This window comes from Thamnophis elegans, chromosome 9 (genome assembly GCF_009769535.1).
Source record: "Thamnophis elegans isolate rThaEle1 chromosome 9, rThaEle1.pri, whole genome shotgun sequence".
NCBI classification, from domain to species: domain Eukaryota; kingdom Metazoa; phylum Chordata; class Lepidosauria; order Squamata; family Colubridae; genus Thamnophis; species Thamnophis elegans.
In genome coordinates, this window is record NC_045549.1 from 20774361 (window position 1) to 20795836 (window position 21476).

Consider the following 21476-nt stretch of genomic DNA (forward strand, 5'->3'; position numbering starts at 1 on the left):
GCAGGAAGTAAGACCAGACAATCAAGCAGAAAACAGTACCCTAATCAAGGAACTTCTAAGGTGAACCGCCCCTTCCCGCCCCTGCCAAACATTGGCATAGCAAACTACTGTGTAAAAACAGGCAGCAAAGTCCACACTCACTAGTACTGCGGATGTCAGGTAACAAAATGTCTGCAAGCAAAGAACCAAGCTTAGAGAGCGTCAAGGACTCTATAATAAGCAAGGTCTCCTTTGAGTCAAATCCAGCTAGTGATTTCATGGAGATGCCATGTAGTTTTCTTGGCAACAATCTAGAAATGGCTGGTCACTACCTTTTTCTGGGTTGCTTGTTCAATTCCTAACTAGCTGACAACTGTAAGATTGGTAGTCTCTGCGTCAACTGGTAACTTGTTTAGGTTTTAGGATAAGGTAAGATATCTATGTACTGCACCTTGTTGGAGCTTTATTAATTATTTAGCTGGGAAGAAGGTCCATGCCAAAATACATCAAAGTGCAGGGATACTTCCCTGTGGGTTGACATACTTTGCAAAATGTACTTTTTAGATTGGTGAGGACTAAGCTCAAAATAGGGCTAAGGTGAATCTGAAGGAGATCTCAGTAAGTTTTTGGTGAATCCGAGATAAAGGGAGAAATGTAAAACAAAAATAGACAAATATGTTTTGATACTTTGTTAAGTTATCTAAGTGCTTAATTTTTATAGAACAGAATGTTAGATCTAGGTATATATAGTAAGTGATACGTTGTAATGGCTTTGTAAGAATATATATATATATATATGTATATATAGTGTGTGTGTGCATCCCATTACATATCAATTCATACAGACTATACAGACTATCAATTCATAGAACCATAGTCTGTAGAGATTCTCAGTCATCTAGGTTATGGTTGGACCTTATATGCTTTTTCAAAAAGCCTTCTTGGAATTGTTGAAAGGACTATGTTGTAGACTGGAGATAGAGGATGTCATATCCCTCTCCCTCTGTTGAGAGAGGGCTGTTCAATTGTGACATAGATGGCCTCTTTGACCCCTCTTTTAAACCAGCAGTCCTCAAGTTTCAAAATGTGAACTTTGCTGTCTTCAAAAGAGTGGCCTGTGCCTTTTAAATGCAGATGGACTGCAGACTCTTGTCCTGATGGGTTTGTTCTCCTATGTTCTGCCATGCGTTATGAACTTGGATGAGAAGCGATAGGAAAAAAATCAAGAAAGTCTAGTTGTCTCTTAAAAGCACCTTTGGGACATCACTCTGAATTCACTTTTATGGGCTACTTTGGGATTTCTTTCTTATAGGGACTTTGATTGTATTGAAGTATCCATATCCCAAGAAAGTAGAAGAGCCTTCCATTTATGAATCTGTGCGAGTCCACACGGCTATGCAGACAGGAAAAACAGAAATTGACCTCATTCCCAGTGCTCCGTCGGTGAGTTTCTATTTGGGCTATGAATTGGAGAAAAGAAAGTTTTCCATAGTTTACTATGAATTAGGATAAGGTTTTGATTAGAACTGAAGTGAATCCTTTAGAACAGGGCTGTCAAACTTGCGGCCCACGGGCCAGAGGCGTCACGTGCTAGCCGCACCCCTGCCCGGTTTATTGAAGGGGAAAAAAGTCCCAATACATCACATGACCCTATACTGTGATGGCGCAAGTTTGACAACACCTGCTTTAGAAAGAAAGCATCCAGGCTGGAAGTTCTTGGGATTGAAGACTTGACAAATCTAGAAGATATCTGTTTGGGAAAGATGGTCTTAGAGAAAATGTTCTTCCTCCACATGTGCATTTCAAGCAATTAAAGGTAAAGATTTCCCCTGCCAATCATGTCTGACTCTAGGTGGGGGTGCTCATCACTGTTTCTTAGCCAAGGGAGCCAACGTTGTCCGAAGGACACTTCCATGGTCATGTGGCCAGCAGACTATACACTGGTGGAATGCTGTTACCTTTCCACCAAGTAGTACCTATTTATGCTACTGCATTTACAGCTTTTGAACTGCTAGGTTGCAGGACCTGGGGCAAGTAATGGGAGCTTACTCTGTCATGGAGTGATTGAGTCTTGAACCTGGGCAGTCAGCTTTCCAGCTGACCAACTCAGCATCTTTAACCATTGAGCCCTTACACAGCTATTAATGTAACTTATAGCATAACATGAAGGCTGGGATCATACAATGGTCTAATTTAAACCTGGTTAACAAAGCATAGCCACTGTGTTATATCATATGTTATTCTCAATAGTATTCAATGGATGTTTAGTTCATACAAGATTCTAAGTTAATGGCTGGATTTCCTTCTGATGCCGTGAATGCAGATGACCCAATTCCATTTTGCCCTAACTGGGTGTTGTATATGAATGTTGATTGATTTGATAACCAAATGACTTGTGATGAACAAAGTATGTTCAGTTGTCTAGTGTTTAGGTTTCATCCCTTTACAATATGTATTTCATACATTATAGGTCAGCACCCACTTAATACATGTTGCCAGAGGGAATATTTCACCAAATTATTGGCAAAATAATTTTTGCATAATTGTACAGTGAGATGAACCTCTTGGGAAGTGGGAGCAGATAAGAGAAAGGAACAATTACAGCTGAAAACTACCAACCCTCTTTTGCTGTGTCAGCCACATCAAGACTCTGAAAAGGCTTGGGTTTAAGATGACCTACCTGCCTCCCTCCTTCCCCTCTTCCCATGACATCCTTTTCAACTATCCTAATAAATTTCCTGTGTTTCATTACAGCTAGGGACTAAAGAAGGTTATCTAACAAAGCAGGCAAAATAGTTAAGGTAAGCAATCGAAAAGTTGTTCTATTATTTTTTCCCCTTACACATTAAAAATCAAACATGCTAAGGAGCAGTGCTTGAAAACTGCATTGAGCATGTGTGAGCAAAATAGGATCTGGAATACATGTTTGTATAATATCCAACAATCGCTGTAGGGTTAAGAAATTTACTTTTCCTTGGCATAGCATCCTGTAGGCATGTTGGACTGTCACCCCTATAATCCCCTGCCAGTATGGTTATGATGGGAATTATAGTCCAACGTTCCTGGGGGATACTATCTTAACGAAAGCTTGTATGAAGTAGAGAGCCTTATGAAACTGCTTTTAGTGCTCATTTTGAAAAGGTAGCAAATGGTATATTTATTTAAAAATGCATTTTCTTCTTGTAGAACAGAGTGTACTTTTTGGATTTTCACCTCAAATGCTGAAAAACCAACAGTGTGCTGCCCTTCCCCACATTTAATGTGCATTATGTCTATGGATGTTTCTTGAGTTGTTTGAGTAGTATTTCTGCCAAAATCTGTTTGCTGTTTCACTTGTTCCTCTTTCAGTACCATTTTTGGAATTGTCTCTTCATTCCCGGTTCTCTCATAATTGTCCCTTTCTGAATCAGATGTGGCACTTAACTCTCCAGGCTGACATAACAGCATAAACCTTCGAAAACCTCTAAGGCAGTGTTTCTCAACCTTGGCAACTTTAAGTTGTGTGGACTGTCAGAATTCCCCAGACAGCATGCAGAATATACTGATATGGGCTTTATCAAGCCACAGCCACACATATTCATAGTAAGAGAAAGAAAAAGATTTTTATTTTGAATGGTTGAGTTATGTGATTAAAAACAGTTGTTTATGATAATTAGGACTTAATTTAGACCCAGCTTTCTATTAAATTTAGAGTTACAGCTATTCAATGTGATTGGCTGAATTGACTTTTGAATATTCTCAAATCAGATAAATAAGTAGCCAATCTCAGCCTCTTTACATGCTCTTATGACTTTAAGGCAAGACTACCCATAATTTTCTCTAATCTCCAATCTCACTTGAGTTGTGCATGGCCTCAAACTCACTTCTCCTTTTCATGTAGATTCATCTGTTGTCTTTTCCTGTTCACATCTCATGTCATGTAGAAGGTTGCAACACCCTCTCCTTTTCACTTACTAAATCTGCTTGTCTGGTCTTCCTTACTTCTAGAATCTTCTTCTGAGCCATCCTACCATTGCATTTTCTTTTTTTCTTTTTAAACCTCATCTCAAAGTAGCCTTCTCCAACCCGGTACCTTCCAAATTGTTTAGTGCCTTTCGCACCTACAACCATTGCAGCATCCCTAGGGTCATGTGATCAGAATTCAGATGCTGGGTAATTGATTCATTTTATGACGGTTGTAGTGTCCTGGGGTCATGTGATCACCTTTTGCAACCTTCTGACAAGCAAAGTCAACGGGGAAGCCAGATTTATATTCACTAATAACAACTTCAGGGATTCACTTAACAACTGGGCAAAGAAATGTAAATGGGGCAAAACTCACTGTTTCACTTAGCAACAGAAATTTTGGGCTCAATTGTAGTCATAAGTCGGGAACTACTTGTATCATGTTGAGGAAGGAAAGAAAGAGAAGAGGTTTTTTTCAGTACATGTTGCTTCTGTTGTGTTGAATTTCTTTAAATTTCCCTTCTCTTGATTCTTTTAGAACTGGAAAACTAGATGGTTTACACTGCATAGGAATGAGCTGAAATACTACAAAGATCAGACGGTGAGTTGTGTTTTACTCTGTTGCTTGTGAGAGTTAACGCAAACCAATCTATGGGGTACTAGAAATATCTTTGCTCCGTGTTTCCAAAATAGCTATTGCAAAACTGAGAGCCAAGCAACATGGACTTTGTATTCACTGCTATTTTTATTCTAGTTCAGTTATTGCGCTACACTTACATGCCACTTCTATTCTATCAATGACTGAGCTTCCTTTACAGTAGAGTAAGGAAATGCAGATTGCACATTCCCCCCTAACCTTCAAATGCTTCCCCTGAAATTTAGTGGCAAAAATTATTTTCTGTATTGTAATTATATATTTTGGACACCAAAATAGTCTCTTCAAGGTGTCAAGGTTTAATCATATTTGCTATGTACATCTCAACTCTGCAAAATAAAATGAGGTTCTCTGCCCCACTGCTATCACCACAACAGATGATGTGATACAGATCTGGTGGGCTTTGGAGGCTAATAACAATTTTAAAACATGGCCCAAAAATATGGGCTGCCCCTCCTTTATAGAAATGTACTCACAAGAGGCCTCAAGCCATAGAAGGATAAATTACATTCATTGCTACCTCAGTCTGTGCTGAGCTTAAGAAAAGGAGGACAGCAGGAAAAAACTCCTCCTCATTTTCCTGCTGATTGCCAGAAAGGCTACCCACACAAGCCTTCAGCATATCCCAAGACTGCAACGCTGAAGGCTTGGCAGGAATATACTGTTTTAGTGAAGACATGAAGCTGAGCTCAGCTGTTTTGTGGAAGATGAAGTGGTGCAGATAACTGTTCAGTGGAGGCCATGGAGGTATAAGAGAGAGAGTCAGCTCACCATCCCCACTCTTTTCGGTATGGGGAAAAATGGGGAAAAATAAAAGACCTCCCTGAAACTAAGACCTGGTGCCTATTTTGGTGGACCAAAAATATAAGACCAGGTTTTATTTTAGGGAAACACAGTATTAGAGGAGAAGGAAAATCCACCCATGTTGGATTTCTTTTTTAAAGGATCTTCTTTTACCTTCCAGTTGCACTAGATCTTTTCCAATGTATTAAATCAAACTCACTAGTGAGTGCAAAATAATCTTTGTTTGTAGAGTCTTGTTTACTGTTCTGTTCCTTACCTGATGTCTGTGATGGGGCGAGGTGGGTCACCATTTTAAATGATAAAACAGAACAATTGTTTCAAAAATAATATTTTTTCAAGTCCACAGAGCCAATCAGAGCACTTGATCTAACTGAATGCTCAGCAGTGCAGTTTGACTATTCCCAAGAAAAAGTGAATTGCTTTTGGTAAGTTGAGGCTGAAATACAACTTTGGGGTATCCTAGTGTGTCTCCTAGTGTTTCTTTTCTTTCTTTAAAAATTTCTCAGTGCTATTCTTGTAAACCTTTTCTTCTTTACCTCACTGCTTACCAAATTACTGTTATCGCTCATGGATTCAATTAAGACATTGTGCTTCTTTTCCTTGATTTGTCAGTTTGCCATCAGAACTAATTGCTTCCTGCTCTCCTTTTGTTCTTCTTTTCCTAAAAGCTTAGAAACGGGCTCTGCTCAAATTCCAGAATTCTAGTTTAATTAGGAAAGAGCAGGTTACCCATGCATGTTATTTGATTGTTTAGCTCCACTTGCACATACTGTATGTGTTGCATAAGACTGAAACAAAAAGCTGCATTTTTAGCCATTCTAACGAACAAGCTCAGTAGCTTCCATTATTTACCTGCTCCTACCTGGCTTTTGGCCACTGGTTTGGACCATACATGTCAGAGGTGGCATTCAGCAGGTTCTGAGCAGTTCTGGAGAACTAGTAGCAGAAATTTTACGTAGTTCGGAGAACCAGTAAACACCACCTCTATTCTCTGCCTCCCGAGTCCCAGCTGATCGGGAGGGAATGTGGATTTTACAGTATCCTTCCCCTGCCACACCTACCAAGCCAAGCCCACCAAGCCATGCCATGCCCACCAAGCCATACCCACAGAACCGGTAGTAAAAAAAATTGAATCCCACCACTGGCAAGTGTTTTAGCTCAGTGGAGTTACTCCCTTTGAATTCTGTAAATCTACTTTAATTATAATAAAATATGCATTTAGCTTACAGTGAATCCTCTTTTAGAGACCACAATTGTTACCAATAACATAGTTCTTTGGCAAAGCAGCCTTTAAGTAATACTGTATTAATGTTTATGATCTTGCTTCAGCTTTCCTTGCTGAAAATTGTTAAATGTGAGGATTGTTTGTAAAGTTATTTTTTCCATCACCAATATGACTGCAAATGGTTGTAAATGAGGCAGTCACTAAATAAGGATTACCTGTACTTTATTTTTTTTAAATAGCAACCCTACCTTCCACTGTTTCTCAGAAATAAAATCCGGACATGCTTGTATTAGTTTCCCCAAGTTGGAGCCCTTTCCCAAATATGTTGATTAGGCCTGATGAATGTCATACTCTGGAAAGCTGTGCATTTGGTACTATCTCTGATTCACAATGAATGGAGCACTTTGGATGCATCTTTACTGCTGATAAGTTTTTCTCTGTTTTGTTTTTTTAATAATTAATGCTATTATTTTATTTATCATAAGGATTTGGTCAAATCTCAAATATTTACCTCAATTATTTTCTATTTCTTTTAAGAAGAAAAGTAAGATTTTAAAAAAATAAATCAAATAATATTTTTAGCTTCAGTTTCTTTGGAAAAATTGAATATTAATATTGGAGATGACTATGGTTTCCTTATATTTGTGACACAGAATTTTTATAATTTTATATTTTACAGCTTAGTATTTCCAATGCGGACGTATTACCTGTTTGCAAAGACTGGAGTAGAAGCCGATGAGTGGATTAAAATATTGCAGTGGAACTGGTAAGAAATGTCTATCATAGAAGATTTGATTAGAATTAAATGGGTAGCAATATGGTGACACATAATAGTTCATGCTGACCATGCTGATCTCTCTAATTTAATCCCACAATGGTAGGCTTAGAAATATTTAAAAAGAAAAAAATTACAATACATATACTCATGGACATTTAAACATGCCCTACTCTGCTTCTTTGCTTATACAGGTGCTTATACAGGTGAGGTAAGTCCTTGACCTACAACCATTCAGTGACCATTCAGTTACAAGAAGACTGGAATTATCATTTGCCACCTTCCTAGAGAGCTTCTGACAACAAAGTCAATGAGGGAAGCCAGTTTTGCTTAATGACCACATGACTGCAGTGATTCACTTACAATGATAACAAAAAAAGTCATAAAATGGAGTGTGACTCACTTAACCACTGCCTTGCTTAGCAGCAGAAACTCTGGGCTCAATTGTCATCGCAAATCAAGGACTATCCGTATCGGTTCAAAGTTCAATCCTTCTTAACTCCAGATAACAAACAGATGTTAAGAGCAATTGCACTCTGTACAAACACCACCAAATTAGATCGCCCAAGAATGTGACTTGATATACGGTAGTTTCCTATGTTCTTTTTCCAAAAGGAAATGAAACTACTAATCACGAAGGTCCAATGCTTCCATGCATGTCACAGATCACACTCAACTTCACTTTTCTCCATAGTGTGTCTCTGCAGTCTTCTGGAGCTTAGCTGGTGCCCTCCCCTCCCCCTCCCCAAGTTGTTATTTGGACTTTTAAATGACCCTTTAATACTGCACAATGGTGCTCAATGTGGGAAGTCACGTGAATTAAGGCTTTATGACGCAGGGACAGGCTTTTAGTGAATGAGAAGACTAGTATAGGTGAGGAATTGATTTGAATTAAATGCTGAATGGAGAATCTCAGCTCTGGAAAAACTGAGTCATTTACCTTTCTGGTAGGAATGAGAAAATAGGCGTGAGGCTAAATTTGCAGTTTATTGAAAATGGTTTGTTTGAAATCTTTTGTTCTTTGAAATCAAGAGATATGGGATGATGATAGCACCAAGGCAGAATTGTTGCTTTACATTTTCCAAGTAAAACAGCCTAATAAAAAGCTCAGCCCACTTGCTTTAGTGACTACTTTTAAAAGAAAAAAGTGTGCATAGAATTCACCAAGTTTAATGATTCGGTCCGAGAAATAAAACAAAAAGTTGCAAAATGATTTGGGAGAATAATTTGAAATTTTCTTAAAATAAGCGAGTCACGTATAGTCATTTATATGATAGGACCCATTTTCTTTTTCAATTTCTGTTATGACAATGGCCTTCTTTTCGGTAATGCTGATATTTTGGTGTCTTATCAAACTATCCTCTTTCACCTTTGTTCAGTCAATCCTGCTTAAATATATATAAAGTTGAGAGGTCTTGTCCATTATGGCCCTCTTGTAGTGTTGTTTAGTTTTATTTATTTATTTAATATCCAGCCATAATAAGGGCTCCCAGTGGCTGACATTTATGACATATTGAATATTTGCGGCAACAATAAAAGTTGGTAATATAAACAAATATCAATATAGCAAATAGAAATGCAAAGCTGACTTCAATCCCCCGATGCCCTTCATAAGACTTACATTTTACACTTGTTTCTAGAAGGCCGGTGATAAGGGTGCTAAGCTTTTCTCCGAAGGGAGGCTATTCCCAATCATGGCCTCTGAGCAGCCAATTCAGCAACTGCAATAACAATATTGTGCTTATGGCAACCTTATACTAACATGAGACTCACTGCACTTTGAACAAATCGTACTTTCAAACAGGTCTTCTAGGTGGGCTATAGTTCTAATTATTGCTAGTTACCTTATACTACAAGGATGGGCAACTATATGACCAGTGGACTTCAATTCCCAGAATTCCTGAACCAGCCAGGAATATACTCCTATATACTACTTATTGTATATGATTTATACTATAGTGAACTAATTAGAGATGGGAGATGTAGCCTAGCAATATGCTGAGGATATCAGAAGCTCTTAAATTACATGGTATTTTAATTGACTTTTATTTACAAATTCATTTCAACAAATATTTTCTCCCCTTTACATTTTTTTTCTAGTCCCAGATAAGAAAAAAACGCCAACATGACTCAGGCCATAGTACTTTTGGCTAGAAATAAATACTAACTGTACAGAAACCAACATCGGTTCATATTCACACTCCTTCAGATTTGTTATTCAGCATGAAGTGCTGCACCAGATCTGTTCAGAGGTTTTTAAGCTCTGCAGGTGCCGACTTGCCGACAGCTTATTTCTAGAACATTCTTGAACACTCTGTTAAAGCAGAAGACGATTACCTTGGAAGATGGATATTCACCTATTCAACATTTCATTATTTTGGATACATCCAGTAGTTACTGGCATTCTGTATTTGCCTTTGCTGTCAGGTTTTCCCTAGTTCTTTTGTAAGCAGTTTTAGTCAAAGTACTTCTAGTTTCATAGAACTAGTTGCAAACCCACTCATCCTTGGCTGCCATTCCGTATGCTTCAAACCATTTACACTCTGGCCTATTAAAACACATTACCTGTGCAGTTTTTTTTAAAATAATAGTTTTGATTTCATAACAGTTCAAAATCATTTTCTCAGAACTTCGATAATTTTGACTTCCCTGATGAGCAATCATAGATAATCTACTGCTAGTGGGACATTTCTATGCGCAAGTAAGATATTTTTTTTAATATTGGGAATACAGGTAGCTCTTGATTTACAATGATTCCTTTAGTGACTGTTCCAAGTTAAAATGGCACAGGAAAACCTGACTCATGACTGGCTCTCACATCGTTGCATCCCAGTGGTCAAAATTTAGGCACTTGGCAACTGGCATGTAGTTATGACAGCTGCATTGTCCCAGGGTCATGTGATCACCATTTGTAACCTCCCCAGCTGGTTTCTGACAAGCAAAGTCAATGGGGGCAGCTGGATTTACTTAACAACCATATGATTCATTTAACAGCCACAATGGTTTGCTGCGGCAAAAAAGGTTGTAAAATGTGGCGCAACTCACTTAACAACTGTTTTGCGTTGCAACAGAAATGTTGGGCTCCATTGTGGTCATAAGTCAAAAACTACCTGTATATTGTGACAAATGAGATGGTACTTTAGAAGTCAGTTCTGGACTGGAAAAGCTTAGTACTGTGCTTCTAAAGGCTGTGTCCATGGCAGTCATTCATTATTTACTGCAAGGTCTCAAAATGCCACGATGGATATTCTCCATGCAGACAAATTGATGTAGCTGTTTTCCAAGACACAGAGAAATTGCACATGTCTCAAGACATGCGTAGATGGTAAGATGTAGCTTCAGCTACAGTTTAAATATATTTGCCTTATAGTAGAAACTGGTATATATCGGAAGCTTTATGCTGAATGCACATGTGTGTTCTGATCCTGGTTCAGCAATATGTTTTCTGCAAATATTCAACATACTTAAACATAAAGTCATGTGAGAGCAATGCCCCCTTTGCTAGACTGTAAGGAGCCTGCAGAATCAAACTATAAGTCTGCATAGCTTTTTATTACCTCCAGTTGTCAGCTAATGTCTTTGGAAGGATGAAATAAAATGTTCTTTAGTGTATGCATTTCACATATTGTGAAGTTCTATGCCACTAACTCAAACCTATCCATTTTTAGAGGCCAGACAGCTTGGGTTTAAAGCAGTGATGGCGAACCTATGACACGCGTGTCAGTGCTGACACGTGTAGCTATTTGGGGTGACACGCACAGGATTTCATGCAATTCATCCTCGGCTCCTGCACGGCCGCCGAGGATGAAAGAATCTGTGCTGGAGGAACGGGGGGGGAGGGGTGGGTGGGACGTGTGATCTCCCCCGCCCACACTCACTTACTGTATCGCCACCGCCCCTTTCTGAGCGCAGGGGCTGCTGGTAAGGCGTGCGTGCCGTGCGCACACACGTCATCAGCGCGGCGAGGGAGGACCCGCAGGAGAGGAGCGCGGGAACAGTGCGCGCCTCTCTCCAGTCAGGCCGGCACAGAGAGTCTACTCCTGGGACTGTCGGTTACGACCGCACCACAGCAGGGAACAGCGGAGTGCCAACGGGAACTGTGAGCGCCATTAGCAGCAACTATAAATTGCGCAAAATTATGTTTTTGTCGAAGTGACACACAACGCGAGTTATGCTCGATTTTTGCCGATTTTTGACACACCACGCCAAAAAGGTTGCCCATCACTGGTTTAAAGCAAAGTAGTGCAACAAGAATATAGTACAAAACAATACATATTAAGGAACAAATTGGCATTCATGTATAATTACTATTTAACTAATTTCCATTAACTACTATTTAGAATTAATACCGTTTAAGAATTCCAAAATATGTACAACCAACTATGGCTTTCACTTTTGTTAACATTTTATTGTATTTTTTAATCTTGTAAAACATGTTTTCTCATATGTTTTATTATTTAATGTTTTTATGTTTACCAATAGGAACATTTCAAAATGTTACACTGTTGTCAGAGTTTGTAAGAACAAGAGTGAATGAAGGCTCGTACAAATATGTATTGGGAACAATTGTATATTTTATATTTTTATTAAAAAATTTCTAATAAACCAGGAACAAAAAGAAAATACAATTTTACCTGTGCAGTGGATAAGACATTGGTGATAATACAAATACTTTCAAACTTTACATAACTAATCTTCCTTTCTCAATGAGGGCTCTGAGGCTAGGGTTAGGGTACTGCTCTTAATTTAAATGAGATTTCCACTACTGGATTTTGAAGGGGAAAAATACTCGTATACTCTCTTGGTTCAATGTTTCTCAAATGCGACAACTTCCAAATCAGAATATGTAAGAGTGAGAATGGATCTTGGACATCAGCTACTTGTTCTCAATCTTGGCAATCTCCAGGTGTGTACATTTCAAATTCTGGATTTCTCTACAATGGCCTTCTGGCTAGGGAATTCTGGGAGTTGAAGATTACACATCTGAAAGCTGCCATGATAGATAAACAATGCTCTGGTCTAGACTCCATTATATGCCTGATCTGTTCTTCACTTGAATATTTGTTAGAGTGCTGTTGTATATGTAGCTGCTAATGTCCTGTCAAAGTGGCTTTCTTCCATATATAGAATATTCCTTTTTATATATTAAGATTCTTATACTTTCCAACTTTCAAAAATTTTTCTCTTATTTAAAAAATACGACCAGTTTGACTGCCCTGCCTCCCCCCCCCCACTCCAAGGCAACAACACTATATAAATGAACATACTGATTAAAGACAGCAATAATGTTGCTTTGCAATATCTAACTCTGTGATAATGATCAGACTAAACACCTTGCCTGCTTCTTTTATTCAGATTTGCTTAGGAACATACAAAGCCAGATAAGTTAGCAAAGTATCATAATTACATGTATTCAAAACATCAGTTTTACAAAGAATACAGAAAGAGAATGCACTGATTAATTTAAACTCTGCAGAAACAGCTAGCATGTAGCTACTCGTTTACAAATAGCTACTCTGAAGTTTAAAATTCTGTTATCCAAACAAAGAACCATTGATTGCATACCAGTATTAACGTATCTTTTCCCCATAATGTTCTTCTTCTATAAGCATAAAGGAAGATTTGACTGCAAAATGTATGTTTGCACTAGTCTCCATTTACCTAGACAGAGACAACATATTGCTGGTAGAGTGAAAAAGTTGTGGATGGCATATTATACACAATTATTATACACAGTATTTTTTTTCTACTGTGAAATATGTGCTAGATTGAAGTTAACTCCATGGGAGTTGTTATGCTCACCAATAAACCCAGCAATCTAGGATATACAGGAAAAGCTACAGCCCATTTACCTTATATTTCAGTCCAGCACAGTTTTTAACATATAATAAGAGAAAGTGACATTTTCTTCAAGACATTCATTATACAGTGTGAAAATGACTGAATCTTTCCCTGTTTCATATTAAAGATTTGCTGTGCTCTGGATATAAATACTGAGTTAAGAGACTTCCACCACTTGCCATAGTTCTTCAAACAAAGGAGCCAGCTCTTTTTCCAGGCTTACAATCAGTCCTACATAAAGATAGGCAAAGAAGATGAGATGAACGTTTGTCTCTCAGGCAGGAATGAAAGAAAGCAAGGCAAGATTTAATTTCCATCTTAATCTATTGTTTTAGAAGGGCAATCTTACAACTTACACTATGCTGGCTCAGGAATTCGGGGAGGTTAAGTCCACAGGTTGTAAAGGGTTCATAGTTGCCCGCCCCTGCCCAAGATTTTATAGAGAGGCACTACTAAATCCATAACTGGCACAAGTGGGAGTTACTTCGCTTTCATAGTGTTAGGAAGAACTTATTACTTGGGTGAGGAAGGGTATCACTGCTAGAACAACGTATTTCCCTTTCTATTGGAGGAAAATTGAAATGTTTAGTTCTGCCGCCAATGTTGACCAAGGATAATATGTGAAAGCTTTGGTATAAGGCTTTCAACTTAGGTCTAGCTTTTACTCCTTATGACAGGAATGACTAACTTCACAATTATTTGCAAAAATTGGATGTGTCTTAAAAAATGGGCACAGACCGTATCCTTTAAATCTAAGTATGGAAATGCTGAATACACAGGACTTTTCAATTTTGAAAATATACCTGTATTGGCGTTGCTGCTGGCAATAAAACTCACTACCAAAGGAAGTTTATTGAACTGAACCACCTACAAGAAAAGAAATACAACTTCAAAATTCAATATTAAGTGTTTTTGTTATGGCCAGTTTACCTGTTTGGGTTGTATAGCCTGCTAGCTGGCAGATTAGCAATTAGCCATTCTCTATTCCTATCCTTAAAGTACTAATATGTTCTACATATATTCATAGGTACATACACACAGGTCACACCTAAATCTAAAAACAGGTAGTCCTTGACTTACAACAGTTCACTTCGTGACCATTTGAAGTTACAACGGCACTGAAAAAAGTGACCTATGACCATTTTTCATACTTATGGGCGTTGCAGCATCCCTATGGTTACGTGATTTACATTCAGATGCTTAACAACTGACTCACATTTATGATGGCTGCAATGTCTCAGGGTCACGTGATCACATTTTGCAACCTTCTGACAAGCAAAGTCAACGGGAAATCAGATTCACTCAACAACTGTCCTACTAATTTAGTAACTGTAGTCATTCACTTAACATATGTGGCAAGAAAAGTTGTACAATGGGGCAAAAGTCAATAAATTTCTCACTTAGCAACATAAATTTTTGGCTCAATTGTTATTAAGTTGAGGACTACCTGTATATGAAACCTCACAATACCCTATTTCAAAAACAACATTCTTGTTTCTTTTTACATTGCATACATCTTTTATACTGGTTGGGTTAATACATTGCGATAAGCTGCATACCTGAACATATAATACTTTGCTAAACAAACTACTGAATCCAGATTCAACTAGCACACAAAACCACAAACCCAGGTTGACTTAATCCCTTAGCAAGTTAAGTTCATGCATCATGCCAATTAAACTCCCAAATTTTTAAAATGATAGGCGCTGATAGATTTTGAACAGGCTTTTCTGTGGCACCTGAACTGATCCAGTTCAAAACCTTTTTTGCAGCATTTTTATACTTATTTACCTGCTGGCAACCTTTGTTGGCTAATTTCTTACCTGGTAAGTGTTGTAATAACAGATTATGCTTTTGTTTTTGGAAAGCCCAAGTTTGCTGCCCTGATCTGTAGCAAGCGCAAATGTTGACAAGAAACCGGGCCGAAGAGCATGCTCAGGGGCATTATCATTGGCAACTAGAAAAAGAAGTTATGTTGTAATTTTCATAGAATAAACAGGAATGCAAAACATCATCTTCTTGGACAGCAGTATAAATTCCAGACAAGATCTAGCGAGTTTTAAAAGCAGTACTGGCAGTCAAAAAGCATAATTCGGTTATCTCTAACTTGGGCACTCTCTGCGTACGCAAATTCAGCCTGACCTATTAAAAAATGGCCCATTCATTTGGAGAAAATTTGGGAAACAGGATTGGCTCTTCCCTTAATATGGTACACCTATGACCACAGCAAGGAAGAGCAAGGAATACTCTTGCATCAGTATGTTTCAAAAACCGACCCACTGCAGCCCTCTGTGAAATGCTTTTAATTAAAATCCTAAATATATAGTCAACCAGTATATTTTAAACTTACAAATCAAAAGTAATTGGGAGATCTGACAAACCTCTTTCTCTTTTTAGAAGAGGTTTAGTTGTTAAGTTTGATGTACAGCTTAGCTTTTAGTACAAGTTGCTTTCACTCATCCCTCGTAGAACACGAGATGATGAGCCCACATTGTCACTCAAACTCAAACCACCCACAAAAAAAGTTGGCATATGATTTCCTCAAAGTCACAGTTTCCATAAATCACATTAAGGAAGTGCATTATGGCTGATGAACCGGCATTACGTTTCCTGCTGCCCAACAACTATGCTAAAGGCCAACGAGAATGGAGTAACCAAATTATGATTAATGCAGATTCATGCTTGCTAGATTATATAATACTGAAAAAAATCCGGCTGAAGCTACACACTGAAACGTAGATTTAAGATGAAACATCTTCCTTTTGTCATCTCAGTTTTGATTGGAATGTTGCTCTTCTGCAGGCAGTTCAATACTGAAGATGCAATAATCGATTTGCAAAGGGACAATCCACCAATTTATCCCTCTTTGATTATTCCTTACCCTTAATTACTGGTACACCATCTCTGTCTGATACTACAATAGCATGAAGTCCTTCAACACTAAAAAGAAATAAGAGATTGCTTAGAAAGACAGTAAGCCATTTGAGTTTGTTGCCTCCTTGGTTTTTACTTTTAATTAGTTAATAAACATAGCAATTTAAAACTTGTTAATACGTTTATAAAATAATTTGATCTGTTCCCCCCCAAATTTTTTTTGGGTTCCTTATGTTGTAGCTAAGGTGATTCCCCATTTTATCATCACAAAAATTAACCTGGAGGTAAGTTAGGCCAAGTGTGTGTGACTGGCAAATCTAATCTAATCTAATCAGATTTTTGGGTATATGAAAATTTGAATCTTATTTTCCTGGTCGCAGCACAATATCTGAAACTCTTGATATAACCTCACATCGAATAGCTTCCGACAATCATATAGTTTTCTCAACGGTAAACATTATTTTGTAAACATTATTTGAGGATTTTTATTCCTAAAAAATAAGGGACGCAGTGGCTCAGTGGCTAAGACACTGAGCTTGTCGATCAGAAAGGTCAGCAGTTCAGCAATTTTAATCCCTAATGCCGTGTAATGGAGTGAGTTTCCGTTACTAGTCCCAGCTTCTGCCAACCTAGCAGTTTGAAAGCATGTAAAAATGCAAGTAGAAAAATAGAGACCACCTTTGGGGGGACGTTAGTAGCGTTCCGTGCATCTTTGGCGTTTAGTCATGCTGGCCACATGACCACGGAGACGTCTTTGGACAGCGCTGGCTCTTTGGCTTTGAAACGGAGATGAGCACCGCCCCCTATAGTCTGGAATGACTAGCACATACGTGCGAGGGGAACCTTTACCTTTTATTCCTAAAATATGGTCTGAGGGTGCTTGCTTAATGCTTATTATAAGTTTAACTCTGAAATTAAACAGATTTTAGGTCTCTGTGATAGCCTGGGAAAGCCATAAATTCTAACCAGAATGCAAGAGAAGAGAATTGAAATACACTATCTTCATTCTGTTTATCAACACTTTTGAGGCCATATAATATTTACAAGTTATGTTTACTAAACAGTTAATGGCAACTAAAGAATTCCATACAGGTAGTCCTTGACTTGTAACCACAATTGGGAGCAGATTTTCCATTGCTAAGCAAGGTGGTTATTAAGTGAGTCTCACCCTATTTTACAACCTGTTTTTTGCAACAGATGTTAAATGAATCACTGCAACTGTTAAGCAAATGTGGTTTCTCTACTGAATTTGCTTTTTGGAAACTCCATTTTCTCCACTCGGAAATGGGTGATACGTATTTCTGCTCTTTTCCTCCTTCTATACTATACATTGTCATAGTATCAGCAAAGGCTGTGATGGAAAGGGATGGGTTGGGGGGGGGGGGAACCCTTTTACATATTGAGCCCATCAGATTTCAGTTTGTAATTTGGGGCTGTCAAAAAAGAAATTTTAACTTGTCAGTGTGCGTGTGTGTGTGTGTGTGTTTTGTAATCTTTAGTCCGTCTACAATTCCAATAAAGTCTCCCATCATGCAAATATTTGCATAGTCCAAATCAATTATTTTCCTGTGTAGTTTTCTATAAAACTCATCTTGTTTATCATTGGGGACATAGATTGCTGTTAAAAGTATTTTCTTATTGTTGTCCATAATTTCCACCATCAAAATTCTTCCCTCGTCATCTGTATAAATTTGTTCCGCTGGGATTGTATCTTTAATATAAAAAAAATCACTCCTCTTTTCTTACAGCTTGCCAATGAAGTAAATATTTTCCCCAGTTTTGGCTGTACCAATAGATGTTCATATTGCTTTTGAATATGCACTTCTTGCAGACAAATTATATCACACAAAAAACAACAAAGTTAAATAGAAAACCACTTCCAAAAGCTTTTTTAAAATGATTGATGAAGTAGACCTAAAAGATGATACTTCTTATACGATATTTATTTCAAGTGGGACCAACTTAAGTCTTTGGCCAGGAATTGCCCTGGAGTTACATATTTGACCAAAGGATTAGAAGGAGCAGCCAGTTGCACCTGCATCTGGATATTTCATATATTAGAGGACTCATTGGTAAAACTGATGTCATCCTGCCATGACATTCAAATGGCATCAGAATGGAAAGAATTGCAAAAGCATTAAGAGTTTTCTGAAATTACTCAGAGCATTTTTACACTGATAAGTTTACCTGCTTATATGGTATAAAAATAATAAGCATTTTACCTTGGTAGTTTTTTATACAGGAACCTTTTCAAATCCTAGAGTGAAACAAAGCAAGCAGTATTTTTAGCCACTTATATTACTTAATAAGAGATCATACTCCTTAAATTTTGAATTAAACTAGATTTTGGAGAAACAATGCTTTGTTGTCACTAGAAAGGATGATATTTGTTTAGGAATTGGCCGTGACTCTTAAATACTGCTAGGATCATAAGTTTAATCATTATAGGCAAACAAGTAAACAATACACAACCTTCTCATCCTGAGCTTCTTGGCCACATTGGCCAAGTGAATTTGTACCACTGAGCTGCCATATGGGCAGATTGTTCCTCATATCTGAACCAATTACTCATGAATTTTCAATATAGTTTATAGACTAGAATAAGTGAAATAAATATTCCATAAACATTAGTAGAAATTGTTCAGTATGTAACTTGTTGCAAAACAGTTTCCAATCATTGTAAGGATGTTCATACTTACATCTGCCATGATACTCAAAAAAGTATGACTTGCCAGCCCACTGAAAAGTCAAAATGATATATGTTTAGAAAAGATAATCTGTTCGCCTTTAAGGAGATATCAGACTCTTTGCTGTTTCTATTGCAAGCAAAACATAGCCACTGGGGCTGCACAATGATCTGGATTCAAAGGTAAAAAATGGCCCATTAAATTGTTTTGCCTAAGTTTATCTTTGTCAGGCTTGTAAACAATTACCTTTTGTTCATTTTTTTCAATTTTTAAATATGCCATTAGTCGTGTTAATTTATAAAAATGCGTGGGCATGCATGTTTTAATTATTAATACTACCTTAATTCAAACACACCTTTTTCTGGGATCCACTGTACAAGTTCATGTAGAGGCATAATAAAATTAAATACAAATACTAATATATTTAAGTATGATTCTTTATGAAGCTAATAGACAGGATTATATTTGTATACTTGGTGCCTATATTTCATCCCAGACTGGAGACAGCTAAAACAAACCAAACAATTTTCTTTCTAGGCAGAAGAAACTGAATGATGTAAACGGAGACTACAAAATAAATATTCTTTATTGTATATGTCAATATCCAGAAGGCTACTACAAGTGTGCAATTTAACAGGGGAGTCAATTTAATGCGTTATCAATCTATTCCAGAAGAAGGGTTGCAGTGTAATTGTATTTGTTCTTTTATCTTTGTGTCAAATGTATTTGACCAAATATATATAATCTATAAATGTAAAAGTCTTGCACTTGGGACCTTCTCTCCCTCTGTCTGCACAATCTTTTTTCAAATTCCATTTCCACCCTATCTCTCCCTTATAGCACATTGTATCTTCAAATACTTTGGTTTCTAATTTGAGTGGGTGATTTTTCCACAACATTCAAGAAAATATGAATTGTCAACAGATGCAAATTACATGCCCTCACAGAGTCCAACTTATTTTTTCCCCTTTGAATTTGGAGTTCTATACAGCCCTGACATCTATCGCTCTAGAAAATGCTGGGGAAAGCTGCACTGAGTCAATCTGCGCTTCTCAAATTTGGTATCAATTACCTTAACCAGGCCATTGGTACCTTTTACCTCTTAGGTGGAAAGTTTTGCTTTCTTAGGCTTCAAAATAGATAAATGACCTGAACACTAGAAAAGAAAAGATAATCCCTAACAGCAAATATATATAATGGCAAATATCAACCCAATTACAAAGCACAGATAAACTTCAGTGACCGTGTCCACAGTGATCATGATAAAAAATAACTTTTCCAGTGATGATGTACAGCTGTGAAAAAAATATTTTTGAATTCTGGATTTGGAAAAGTCAAACCTACCATGAATTCAAAGGCCAGCTAATTTTGAAATAAATAAAAGAGTGACTGCATAGGTGGTTATCACTTGGCCTATTTTCTCTAGGCTCTACATTGGATCTTTGCCAAAAGATCTATGAGTGATACCTTAGCTCAGAAAAAGATCAGTGTTAGGCCTCGTTAGTGTTTGGATGAGAGAGCAACCAAACTTGATTGCAGAAAATACGACTTGTTGAGAGTTGTCAATGCCTGGAATGCACTATCTGACTCTGTGGTTTCTTCCCCAAACCCCCAAAACTATTACCTTAGACAGTCTGCTATTGACCTCACCCCATTCCTAAGAGGTCTTTAAGGGGCATGCATAAGTGCACCAGTGTGCCTACCACCCCTGTCCTAATATTCCCTTGCATTCGTATTCATTCCATGTATTTATAATCGTATTTATACTTATATCTGTTATCTAATGCATGCTTGAAAAAATACATAAAATAAATAAAATAAAATAAATAATTCCAGGTTTGCCCATTGCCTGATAAGCAGGAAAAAAAAATCTAAAAGCAATCCCAATCAGTTCCGTATCACTGCAAAGGTAAACTGCATGGATGTAAGGGGGGGGGGGGGGCGAAGAAAAGGGAAGTAAAAAAGCAACCACAAATAAGGCACAGAATGAAAAGACGGAATATCTTAGGGAGGAGCAACGAAGTTTTCGAGGCGATGAAGAGGCCGGGCATTTATTGGCTCCGATCCCGAAGCCCCTTAACTACCCCTGTCCTCCCGGGAAATACGGAAAAGGAGGTTCTCATCCCCCTAAATAAGGAGAGGATCAGGCGTTCTAATAACGAAGTTAAGCACGTGAGAAGGACAACACGCCCCGCCGCCTTCAGACTAACGGCAACCGCTTACTCCTATACCAACCTCCACTCTCTTCCGGCATTTAACGCTTTCACCCACCGGCCTGACTCTGCGCCCGAGTCGCTTTCCGGGGTCCCCGCCGTCACGTGATTCTCGGCTACGCACGTCTCTCACGTGACTCGTCACATCCGGCCACGCCCGCGAGGCTGATAGATATACTAAAAAGGGGCGGGGTCTTGGGACAGCGCGAGGAGACGCGTTCCGCCTCCCACGTGATTCCTTGTCAGCGGCATCCTCGGACGCTGCTTAGAGATACTAAAAAAAGGGCGGGAGGGTAAGAGAATTCGAGGGACGATTTGCCACAGACTCGCCGCGGCTAACTCCCGCGAGACGATACGTTGTGGGACAATTTAACGATTCTATTTAATTACTTAAAATAAATATTTTTTTGCCATTCGCAATTCATTCTGTCCCTCCTTTTGCATCCTTTCTTGAATTGAACTGAATTCTTTATTGGCC

General features: G+C 38.1%; 2 protein-coding genes across 3 annotated transcripts in view; one reads left to right on the top strand and one right to left on the bottom strand.

The window, feature by feature from the left end:
- The window catches only part of DAPP1 (dual adaptor of phosphotyrosine and 3-phosphoinositides 1), a 34794-nt gene extending 24501 nt beyond the window's left edge, over positions 1 to 10293 (top strand). Inside the window, 7 exon segments of the mRNA XM_032224347.1 lie at positions 1292 to 1422; positions 2734 to 2767; positions 2770 to 2780; positions 4463 to 4525; positions 5723 to 5808; positions 7288 to 7374; positions 9484 to 10293. Coding sequence (XP_032080238.1) covers positions 1292 to 1422; positions 2734 to 2767; positions 2770 to 2780; positions 4463 to 4525; positions 5723 to 5808; positions 7288 to 7374; positions 9484 to 9493 — 422 coding nt within the window. The 3' untranslated portion in view covers positions 9494 to 10293.
- Positions 10294 to 11939: 1646 nt separating this feature from the next.
- LAMTOR3 (late endosomal/lysosomal adaptor, MAPK and MTOR activator 3) lies at positions 11940 to 21136 on the bottom strand. 2 transcript variants are annotated; one of them, XM_032224266.1, is made up of 7 exons: positions 21021 to 21136; positions 18798 to 18837; positions 18321 to 18355; positions 16106 to 16164; positions 15048 to 15181; positions 14028 to 14091; positions 11940 to 13455 (listed from the first exon to the last, which is right to left on the bottom strand). In XM_032224266.1, exons 2-7 carry the CDS (start codon positions 18804 to 18806, stop codon positions 13382 to 13384), a joined length of 375 nt encoding a protein of 124 aa, XP_032080157.1. In that variant the 5' UTR covers positions 18807 to 18837; positions 21021 to 21136; the 3' UTR covers positions 11940 to 13381. The 2 variants fall into 2 exon arrangements, with proteins under 2 accessions (XP_032080157.1, XP_032080158.1); XM_032224267.1 differs by having other exon boundaries at positions 21057 to 21112.
- Between the last annotated feature and the right edge of the window lie 340 nt (positions 21137 to 21476).